At 47.7% G+C, this 12,160-nt stretch overlaps 1 protein-coding gene across 1 annotated transcript in view; it reads right to left on the bottom strand.

Annotated features, from left to right (window-relative positions):
- LOC143983031 (multidrug and toxin extrusion protein 2-like) overlaps positions 1-12,160 on the bottom strand; it is a 292,152-nt gene that overhangs the window by 24,213 nt on the left and 255,779 nt on the right. Inside the window, exon 13 of the mRNA XM_077482258.1 lies at positions 5,535-5,604. Within this exon, the coding sequence (XP_077338384.1) occupies positions 5,535-5,604 (70 nt within the window). The remainder of the gene's footprint in view (positions 1-5,534; positions 5,605-12,160) is intronic.

The following is a 12,160-nucleotide window of genomic DNA, read 5'->3' on the forward strand; positions in this document are numbered from 1 at the left end:
AAGCGGTGCGCTGGCCGGAAGGTGAAAAAATTCCTGCTAGCCGCATCTTTGGAGCGGTGAAGGAGCGGTGCATTCACCACTCCTAAACCGCTCCTACCCATTGAAATCAATGGGACAGGGCCGCACAACCGCCGGCAAAGCGCCTCTGCATCGGCGCTTTTAACCCTTTTTCGGGCGCTAGTGGGTGTTAAAACCACCCCGCTAGTGCCCCCAGACCACCGCTAAAACGACGGTAAAACGCCGCTAAAAATAGCAGCCTTTTACCGCCGACGGACGCACCGGCCCAGTGTGAAAGGGGTCCTTAGAGGCATCAGATTTGCATATGTTATTACATCGGTAATAGTGTAGCTACAAATGTCAGATATTTCTTATGTAGAATATAGCAAATTAAATTTTTTATTCATTTTACAGTTTTGATGAATTGCTTCGTCTAGTTTACAACCATCTGGAGCGACAGAACACCTCATATAGGAGGAGCATCTCACCTACTGAAAGATTGATTATTACGCTCAGGTAAACTATCTATATTTTTGATGCACATTACTATTATCACATTGTTATTATATTTGCAACAATCTAGCCTGAGCTCATTTGTCTTGGCTTCTCCTACGGGTCATATGAGTGCAATTATTTTGCAATCCTGTGCCCCCTTTTCAGTGCAGAGTGAGCAGAAGTCCACTTTGTGCAGATATCACGAAGATTAGTTGAGGCAGCGCATCATCCTTCATTTGCCAGCAGCTGGCTGGACTGATGACAGTGTCAGCCTCTCAGCAAGCTGCTATCCACCCCTCCACATTGAGCGTGGGGGAGCAGAGCAGCTGAGAGACAGCACCTCCCATCTTGGGGAGAGGACAGAACAGAGACATAGACGATGTATGTTGACTCAGTTCTGTGTGAAGAAACAGCAGTGGACAGATGCATCATTGCTGCGATGTTGCATCCACCTAGGTACGTAAGATTCTTCCAAATAAACATATTGTTGAAGAAATATTGCAAAATTTAGCACACCAACATCCTTTTTTTTGAAAAAAACTTTAATTATTAGAACAATATATAACAATATATCTACAAAACAGAATTTATTTTTATTTTTAAATCTTACAGATTATGGTAAACTGGCTCATATGGTGAGGTTATAGAGCTGGTGGAAGGCCTTGGGGATGGTGTTGGTGGAACATTAGCTAAATTAGCACTGTATGCTTGGTTTAGTGTTGTGGAAGTTGCTGATGGCAGTGGGGATGGAGAGGGATAGGGTATAGGTGGATGGGCAGGATTAAGGCCATTTCCATACTCATCGGAGTAGGGACGGAAGCGAGGGGGATAGTAGGGATGGGTTCTGGGTGGTGGAGGGGTTGAGTAGGTATAGTAGGGTCCGGATGGTGGTGGTGGTCCAAACATGGAAGAGGAGGGAATTGGATCATTTCTAATGCTTGCTTCCATGAGATCCATCACTGCCTTCTTTACTTCATTTTTCCTCTCCTGCAGAACTCTTTGTATCATTCCGGCGACCATGAGTCCAAAACCATGGTCTTCGGAATGTAGTTCGTCCAATTTTTGGTTCATACGATCAACCAGTTCGGCAAATCGCTCTATGTTTTGGGAGTTACTTCCCCTTGCTGGTCTACTTCGTCGTTGACGGAGTCGGATAGGCTCAGCCGGCTGCTGACTATTGGAAGCCTCTCCCTGGTTGCGGTCTGGTTCTTCATCTTGCTGTTCTTCCAGCAGCAAAGGATGATCCAAGGACAGCGACAACGAGCCTTCCACTTCTTGTGATGCTGCCTCCTGTGCTGCATCCTGCCCTTCATCATCAGCAACTTCCCAACTGGATTGTGTTCTGCAATAAACATATAAAAGAACAGTTAGGCACCCCCTTCTTAGTAGAATTGTATAGTATCACTTTACAAATATGTAAGATGTTATCTTACTCTCTCAGCTCCAGGAAAGGCCGCAGAAACTCAAGTTTGGCTGCGTGCACATAGGGTACGATACGTTTTCCTCCAGACCCACTCCTGGCCTCATTCAATTTGCGAATGTAGCGAGTAAAACAGTCGCGCAAACCCTTCCACCGGATTTGTAATATTGTAATATTGATACTGCAAAACATAAATAGGAACATAAAATGGTTTATGAGTTCATGTTGGGCAGATCAACAATCAGCTACATTAACCAAGACACCTGCCAAGTCATATGGGATGTGCTTAACAGCATGGTTATGAAGCGGCCTACACAAGATAATTGGCGTGATATAGCACAAATATTTTGGCGTCGGTGCAATTTCCCAAATTGCATTGGAGCTATAGATGGGAAGCATGTGCGTGTCGTTAAGCCTGTTGGTAGTGGAAGTATGTTCTACAATTACAAAAAATATTGTTCTTTTGTACTTCTTGCTGTTGCCGATGCAAACTACTGCTTCACCTAAATCGATATAGGATCCTACGGAAGTAGCTGCGATTCGCGTATTTTTGCAAATTCCTCCTTTGGTGAAAGGCTACGATCTAATCAGCTAGATATTCCTGAGAACTGTCCTCTTCCTGGCACAACTGAAACCCCAATACTCTATGTGTTTGTCGCAGATGAGGCTTTTGCATTGTCGCAACACCTAATGAGGCCTTACTCCAATAGAAATCTGACAACCCCCAAGAAAGTCTTTAATTACCAGCTGACAAGGGCAAGAAGGGTGGTTGAATGCACGTTTGGAATTCTTGCAAATAAATGGCGTTTGTTACATACGCCTATTGCATTAAACATTGAAAATGCAATTACTGCTGTCAAAGCAGCTTGCGTGCTGCACAATTCTGTACGGGTACGTGACGGGTACCGTTTTGAGGATTCCCTTATGCATGACTTGGAAAGTGCACATATCACTGCTGCAAGGGGATCCTGCGATGGTGCCACTGTTCGTGAAAAGTTTGCATCATACTTTATTTCACCGGCCGGTGAATTAGAATGGCAATTGGATGCCATTTCCTAACTGCATTGCTCACTGCTTTACATCTAGAATTTGCTAATGTTTCTTTTTCTTTAGAGTTCTATAAAGCCCGATGTTATTACGGTTATAATGTTTTCATGCTATGTAATCTTTATTTCATGTAATAAAAATGATATGTTGGTTAATTTTTTTTCTATAATGTAATAATAAAAGAAAACACTATTATTAACGATATTGATCATTCATTATTAACATTTATTAACACTAGCAGTTAACATCAGTGAAAGAATACACAAAAGTGACTTGGCAGGTGACGTGGCAGGTGACGTGACAAGTAACGTGGCAGGTGACGTGGCAAGTGACGTGGAAAGTGACGTGTCAAGTGAAGTGGCAAGTGACGTGGCAGGTGACGTGGCAAGTGACATGGCAGGTGACGTGGCAGGTGACGTGGCAGGTGACGTGGCAGGTGACGTGGCAGGTGACGTGGCAGGTAACGTGGCAGGTAACGTGGCAGGTGACGTGGCAGGTGACTTGGCAGGTGACGTAGCAGGTGACGTGGCAAGTGACGTGGCAGGTGACGTGGCAAGTGACGTGGCAAGTGACGTGGCAAGTGACGTGGCAGGTGACGTGGCAGGTGACGTGACAGGTAACGTGGCAGGTGACGTGGCAAGTAACGTGGCAAGTGACGTGGCAGGTGACGTGGCAGGTGACGTGGCAGGTGACGTGGCAAGTGACGTGGCAGGTGACGTGGCAGGTGACGTGGCAAGTGACGTGGCAGGTGACGTGGCAGGTGACGTGGCAGGTGACGTGGCAGGTGACGTGGCAGGTGACGTGGCAAGTAACGTGGCAGGTGACGTGGCAGGTGACGTGGCAAGTGACGTGGCAGGTGACGTGGCAAGTGACGTGGCAGGTGACGTGGCAGGTGACGTGGCAGGTGACGTGGCAAGTGACGTGGCAGGTGACGTGGCAAGTAACGTGGCAGGTGACGTGGCAGGTGACGTGGCAAGTAACGTGGCAAGTGACGTGGCAAGTGACGTGGCAGGTGATGTGGCAAGTGACGTGGCAGGTGACGTGGCAGGTGACGTGGCAAGTAACGTGGCAGGTGACGTGGCAGGTGACGTGGCAAGTGACGTGGCAGGTGACGTGGCAGGTGACGTGGCAAGTGACGTGGCAAGTGACGTGGCAGGTGACGTGGCAGGTGACGTGGCAAGTGACGTGGCAGGTGACGTGGCAAGTGACGTGGCAGGTGACGTGGCAAGTAACGTGGCAGGTGACGTGGCAAGTGACGTGGCAGGTGACGTGGCAGGTGACGTGGCAAGTGACGTGGCAGGTGACGTGGCAAGTAACGTGGCAAGTGACGTGGCAAGTGACGTGGCAAGTGACGTGGCAGGTGACGTGGCAAGTGACGTGGCAGGTGACGTGGCAGGTGACGTGGCAAGTAACGTGGCAGGTGACGTGGCAGGTGACGTGGCAAGTGACGTGGCAGGTGACGTGGCAGGTGACGTGGCAAGTGACGTGGCAAGTGACGTGGCAGGTGACGTGGCAGGTGACGTGGCAAGTGACGTGGCAGGTGACGTGGCAAGTGACGTGGCAGGTGACGTGGCAAGTAACGTGGCAGGTGACGTAGCAAGTGATGTGGCAAGTGACGTGGCAAGTAACGTGGCAGGTGACGTGGCAAGTAACGTGGCAGGTGACATGGCAAGTAATGTGGCAGGTGACGTGGCAAGTAACGTGGAAGGTGACGTGGCAAGTAACGTGGCAAGTGACGTGGCAGGTGACGTGGCAGGTGACGTGGCAGGTGACGTGGCAGGTGACGTGGCAGAACACATGCATAATAAATAACACCATGAATTTAATAAAAAGGTTAAACTTACATTTGTCACTACGATCGGTCGGCAGCATTGTTTCCCAATCTTCAATGGTTAGTCTGCATATTTCCAACCAAGCACTATCCCTCTTGGATTGATCCTTGTAGTTGGGATCTTGCTTACTATATATGCAGGGTCGCTGCCTCACATGTCTGATTAGAGACTCATTATCCACTGGCTCCCTGTGCTGCACTTCTCTGCGGCCTCGGGATGACATGATATCTCAATTCTTCAATCACTTCTTTTCTTCACTTCACCTCACACCTACCCACACTTCACTTCACACAGGAAGTGATCTGTGTATGGGAAGGGGGAGGGCTGCCATAATTGTGTTCTTCTTCCTGTTAAGTCGCTTGCTTACAGACGGTGATCCGACTTGTAGGCGACTTGTATTGAAATCTATGGGTACAAGTCGCCTATAAGTCGCCTTGAAGTAGTACAGGAACCTTTTTGGAAGTCGCTCCGACTTGAGTAGCGGTCATTAAGACGACTCTCATTCACTTTAATGCAATTACTAATGTCAAGTGACTTGGGGCGACTTGCGGTCTGACAAGTCGCGTCCCAAGTCGCGGTAGTGTGAACGGGCACTAACCCAGGGTATCAGAGGTGGCAGGGGATTCACAGAGTCAGGACAACCAGGGGGGTATTGATTTGTCTTGCGACCGCCAAGAGGGCAGCTCTACACATATATATATATATATATATATAAATAAAGAGCTGAATGCTGGAATACTTACACTTATACCTTCACACAGGTGAGATGGAGCAAATATGAGCATAATATTTGAAACCAAAGTAACAATTTCCCTGCATTTAACGAGAAAAAAATAAAATCACATTGGATCGTACTAGAAAATATTTACCATGACAGTAGAATATAAAAACATTTTCTCCTGTTTTACATAGGCTAGGACAAGTAATTTAAGTATCCACTTCACTTACTCATAACTGGACCCGTGTAGATAAATTGTTACTCTTTCTATACTATGTAGATATGAACTTATACCACAGATGGGCAGCTGAAGGCACAGGGCCACCCCACTTGAAGTTCAGTACTCTAGTAGCAATGGGCACAATACTTTCTGCAGTGAGAGGGTTTCCTGTGGGAGCTGCATGCTTTTGGGCTCCTGTCTTGATACCCATATGCAAGGACTAATAGAGGGGGATCACAAAGCTGGTGGCAGATCACACATAGTTGCCAACATTCTTAAAATATTTTTAGGGACACTTTTTGTTCTGTAGGTGGAGTATTATTTTAATTAGGAGTGGGGCATTTGTTTATAGGCATGGTCGAGCAGGAGAAAAAAAATGTGGTGTGTGAAGTACGCTGCGGTGTAAAATAGACATTGTTTAAATTATGCTAAACATTGAGCATGGCTTAAAGGGGGTGTGGTTAAATAGAGTCTGAGACTAATTACATATTGGAAAATGTCGTAATATATAGGGAATGTAGATAAGGCAGGGGGTTGGTGAGCAGAGTTGGGGGGGAAAGGGGGAAGAGGGGAGGTAAATAGGTTTGGTGAAGGGGGTTATGAACAAAGCTGGGCTGTTCTAGGCTGCCGGGAAGGAAGACACTGGGACAGGACAGTGGGGGGACAGACACACAGGACTGTCAGCAGACAGTTTTCTATAGGACTCACCGCAGATGTAGCTTTTCTGGCAGCAGGCATGGGTATCTGCCTCAGGTGTCCCACCCCACCCCCCTCTCTTCAATAAGCTGGAAATAAGCCAAGCAGAAGGGGTAGACCTGCAGCTTCATGAGGCACAGTAGACACCCAGCCCCTCCAGAGCCGTTCACACCAATCACAAGCTGAGCCGGGACAAGACTGCATACTAAAAGGAGCGTGAGTGGTGAGCATGAGTCAGTGAAACTGGGAGGCCACACAGGACCCCTGCAGCTATGCCATTGGTGTTGCCTAGGTGTGGTCCACACACCCATAGCGATGCCGTGACAAAGCCTATTTTTGGGGATTTTGCCTGGGACAGGCTCAGAACGGGACATCGGTCTGATTCCTGTGAATGTCCCCGGGAATTGGGACTGTTGGCAACTATGCACTCCTACGCTAAGCTAAAGTAACTCAGCAGACCTAGATTAGCATAGAGGTACCGGCAATCACATCACTGATGAAATCAGCTTACCTCTCCATCTACACATACTCCACAGAACAGCTCACACCAGGTGCTCATTCAGGTGGATGGGGTGGATCTCCGAGGCTGGGGTCCACTCCATTACACCCACACAAGCAGCAGAGTAGCCAGCAGAGAAAATTATTTGCCTGCAATATTGAACAGGAGAGCCAGGAAATGCTAGTGAGGGGGGGGATTCCAGTCCCAATTGTGTATAATGCAATGGTAGCGATGTTATTCTGCCTCTTGATACAGTTCACAACACATGCAGTCCAGTGCATTTTTTTTCTGCATCAAAAACGCATGGAAAGTAGTTATATGGTGTTTAGTGTCATAGTTCACACCAGTGCTTGCAGTTCCAATGCGTTCCAGTTCCAGGAAAAAAAAGTAGAACAAGCTGCATTTTCCTGCACTGAACGCACTGGAACGCACCAAATTCTCTAAAACACAGATGTCCTTATTTAAGGTTAAGAGAAAGGCTGACACTTGGAAAGCTCCCTCAATCTGCTTCCCTTCAGAAATCAGGTTGGGCGCAATCTCAGAGGTCGGTCATACTTCCTCCCTGTATCCCAGCCACTGCAAGCCTCAAAGGCTCCACCTGGGCAGTGGCAGTGCATCCATAAGGGTGCACGGGCACCGTCCCCTCTCTCCAGCCACCCCTCTGGCATCAATAGATAGATTCATGCATTGCATGAATCTATCTATGGCCACCACTGCCATCCCCTATTCAGGTGCCTAAATTACATTGGTAAGGTTTTTTTCAGAACCTGATTAGAACCATAGGCTCTAATATGTGTCAAAGAAGGTGATCTGCGTGTGCCATGTTGGGCGCTCGCAGGTCACGCCGTGTTAGGTGTTAGAAAAGCGAATGACTATTTGCTTTCCTAACACTAAACTGCCTCTCCGCTAATCAGGTGCTCGGATCTGTTACCTGTAACCTTATTGGCTGAAACAACAAGCGCTGTGATTGGACGCCTATCAGGCGTCCAATCATAGCAGAGGAAAGGAAGAGAGGACGGGAGAAGACATAGAGGAACTGTCCCACTGCCACCAAGACAGGGTAAGTACAGATGGCGGGTCGGGGGGCACACTGGCAGAATTTGATATGACACAGTGGGAGCATTTAATATGGCACAGTGAGAGCATTTGATGGGGCACAGTGAGGTTGCATTTAATGGGGCATGGCATTTGATGGCACAGTGGCTGTGTTTGATGGTAAAGTGGTGGAAAATGATGGGCACAGTGGCTGCATTTGATGGCACAGTGGCTGTGCTTGATTTTACAGTGAGGCTGCAATTGATGTTTTTTTTTCCCAGAATCTTTCAGTTTGTTTGCGCCCCCCCAACAATTTTGAGCAACAGCCGCCACTGCACCTGGGTGGTGTTCAGTTGAAGTGACGTGTAATGAGTGTCTGATTTGAGTTGCTGGGGGAGGTTGTAGGAGGGGGGATAGCAATCAATGTTCTGCTGCTCTGTCTCTTGGCACCCTGCCCAGCAGCACCTGAGCTCTGACCTGACAGAGGCAGATTTTCTGCCCGAGACAGGCTCAGATTGGGACATCGGTCTGATTTCCGTGACTGTCACGACCAATCTGGGACTGTTGACATGCCCAGCCACCCCTTTCTCATCAGATTACCTGCCAGTGCACGCCAGTGCCACCTGGCAGTGCATATAAGTGCTGCCTATCAGTGCCCACCAGTGCCACCTATCAATCCCCACCAGTGGCACCTATGTGTGCCCATCAGTGCTGCCAATCAGTGCCCATCAGTGCCTCATCATTAGTGCCACCTATCAGTGCTGCCTATCAGTGTCACCTACCAGTGCTTATCAGTGCCACCTATCAGTGCCCTTCAGTGCTGCCCATCAGTGCCACCTCTAAGTGCCGATTGGTGCCACCTATCAGTGGTGATCGGTGCCACCTATCAGTGCTACCTATCCGTGCCCATCAGTGCGACCTTATCAGTGCCTATCAGTGCAGCCTATCAGTGCCCATCAGTGCATCCTTATCAGCACTAGGGATGAGCCGAACACCCCCCGGTTCGGTTCGCACCAGAACTTGCGAACGGCCCCGCGTTCGTTACGAACGTTAGAACCCCATTGAAGTCTATGGGACTCGAACGTTCGAAATGGAAAGTGCTAATTTTAACGGCTAATATGCAAGATACTGTCCTAAAAAGGGTTTGGGGACCTGACTCCTGCCTCAGGGGACATGGGTCACTGCAAAAAAAAGTTTTAAAAACGACCGTTTTGGCGGGAGCACTGATTTTAATGACGATTAAAGTGAAAAAAAAAAAGTGAAATATTACTTTAAATATGGTGCCTGGGGGGTGTCTGTAGTATGCCTGTGAAATGCCACGTGTTTCCCGTGTTTAGAACAGTCCCTGCACAAAATGACATTTAACGGAAATAACACCATTTAAAACTGCTTGCGGTTTTAATGTTATATCTGGTTCCTGCAATATGGTTGAAAATCATTCAGAAAAATGGCATGGGTAGCCCTCCCTGCCCATTACCAGCCTATTTGGGTCTTGTACGCATATTAAGGGGAACCCCGTACCCATATTAAAAAAAGGAAATGCGTGTGGCCCCCAGGCCCTATATACTCAGAACAGCAGTATACAGGCGGTGCAAACAAGACAGGGACTGTGTAGGTTTGTTGTGTTAAGTTGAATCTGTTTGTAATTTTAAACTGGTACATTTTTAAAGTGTAGCTCCAGTCAAAAAAACTATTTTTAAGCTTTTTGGAAAACATAGGGAAGGGTTATCACCCCTGTATAATTTGTTTTGCCATCCGTCTTTTTTCATCTCACTTGCTGCTGTCTCCTTCCGTTTGCAAGTAGGAGATGTTTGTAAGTTGGATGTTTGAAAGTAGGGGCCTGCCCTATATTATAGCGGTATGTACTGGGTACAGAGCACGCAGATAGCACGCACTATCTCCTAACACTACTGACTGCAAGCTCTATTATTAACCACTTGACCACTGGGCACTTAAACACCCTTAATAACCAGACCAATTTTCAGCTTTTGGTGCTCTCACATTTTGAATGACAATTACTCAGTCATGCAACACTGGACCTATATGAAATGTTTGTCCTTTTTTTCACACAAATAGAGCTTTCTTTTGGTGGTATTTAATCACCTCTCAGTTTTTTTATTTTTTGTGCTATAAAAGAAAAAAGACCGGAAATTCTGCGAAAAAATGAATTTTTCTTTGTTTCTGTTATAAAATTTTGCAGATTAGTAATTTTTTCTTCATAATTTTTTTTTTACTGGTTACATGTTTTGAGTTGCAGAGGAGGTCTAGGACTAGAATTATTGCTCTCGCTCTAACGTTCTCGTCAATACCTCACATGTGTGGTTTGAACACCGTTTTCATATGTGGGCGGGGCTTACGCATGCGTTCGCTTCTGCATGCGAGCTCATGGGGACATGGGCGCTTTAATTTTTTATTTTTTTTTATTGTTCATTTTACTTTATTTATTTTAGTTTGACATTTTTTTCCCCAAAAATATATTTTTGATCACTTTTATTCCTATTACAAGGAATGTAAACATCCCTTGTAATAGGAATATGGGGTGACAGGTCCTCTTTACAGTGAAATCTGGGGGTCAATATGACCCCACATCTCACCTCTAGGCTGGGAAGCCTGAAATAAAAAATAAAAAAAAGATTCTGGCTTTGATCGTACTGGCGAGTTGGTAGAAGCACCGGAGGGCGGTGAGGGGTGGGGGGCGTCTATGGCTGGGTATTTCAGGGTATCACCGAGTATGGCTGGGTATCTCCGAGTATGGCTGGGTATCTCCGAGTATGGCTGGGTATGGCAATTTATGGCAGGGTATTGCAGAGTATTGGCGGGGTATTGGCGGGGTACTACAGAGTAATAGCAGGGTACTGCAGAGTATTGGGGAGTACTACAGAGTAATGGCAGGGTACTGCAGAGTAAAGGCAGGGTACTGCAGAGTAATGGGGGGTACTGCAGAGTAATGGCAGGGTACTGCAGAGTATGCACTGGTATTGCAGAGTATTGGCGGGGTATTGGCGGGGTACTACAGAGTAATAGCAGGGTACTGCAGAGTATTGGGGAGTACTACAGAGTAAAGGCAGGGTACTGCAGAGTAAAGGCAGGGTACTGCAGAGTAATGGCAGGGTACTGCAGAGTAATGGCAGGGTACTGCACTGCAGAGTAATGGCGGGGTACTGCAGAGTAATGGCGGGGTACTGCACTGCAGAGTAATGGCGGGGTACTGCAGAGTAATGGCGGGGTACTGCAGAGTAATGGGGGGTACTGCAGAGTATTGGGGGGTACTGCAGAGTAATGGCAGGGTACTGCAGAGTAATGGCAGGGTACTGCAGAGTAATGGGGGTTACTGCAGAGTAATGGGGGGTACTGCAGAGTAAAGGCAGGGTACTGCAGAGTAATGGCAGGGTACTGCAGAGTAATGGCAGGGTACTGCAGAGTATGCACTGGTATTGCAGAGTATTGGCAGGGAATTGAGGGGTTAAATTCGGTGAGCAGCGATGTGGGCACTGCAGATGCAGCCCACATCGCTGCTGACACCGATCTCTTTCCCCTCCGCTGTACCGATCGGTACAGAGAGGGGAGGGAGGAACCGGCGTCATAACATGACGCCGGTTTGTTTACAAGTGATCACTCCGTCATTTGAACAGCCGCGGATGCTCTCGAGTGCGCGCCCCAGGGGGCGCGCGAGAGCAGAATTCTGGGAGGCCGTTAATTAACGGCCTCTCAGAGTTAAACAACCGCCCTGAAGCCGTTAATCGGCAATGGGCGGTTGTTAAGTGGTTAAAGATAGATCACTATCTAGCTATATAGGTGAGGTGAATATAGTGTAGTGGTGTATACTGCGGTCAGGGCACAGACAATAACCACTACACAAGAGCAAGATAGGAAATCAGCCAAAAACGATTGGTGTGTAACTGTGTTGAAGGTACACAGAACACCCACTGCTTCAGATTCCAACACACTACACGAGGCCGCCTCAAAGGCGGCCTTATATAGTGTGGGGCGTGCACTACACAGCCTGAGCTATGATTGGCCACAGGCAGGATGCCTGTGGCCAATCATGGCACTCCTCGCTGCTGGCGCTGCGATTGGCCAAGCATGCGGGGTCACAGTGCATGCTTGGCCAATCATGAGCTAGCAATGCACTGCGCCATCGCAGTGCATTGTGGTCCGCGTGCGCCATACGAATTTTGACGCGAACGGACCAAAAGTTCGG

This window comes from Lithobates pipiens, unplaced genomic scaffold, assembly GCF_037356315.1.
Source record: "Lithobates pipiens isolate NorthernLeopardFrog02 unplaced genomic scaffold, aLitPip1_a1.2 Scaffold_16, whole genome shotgun sequence".
In the NCBI taxonomy this organism is placed as follows: Eukaryota; Metazoa; Chordata; class Amphibia; order Anura; family Ranidae; genus Lithobates; species Lithobates pipiens.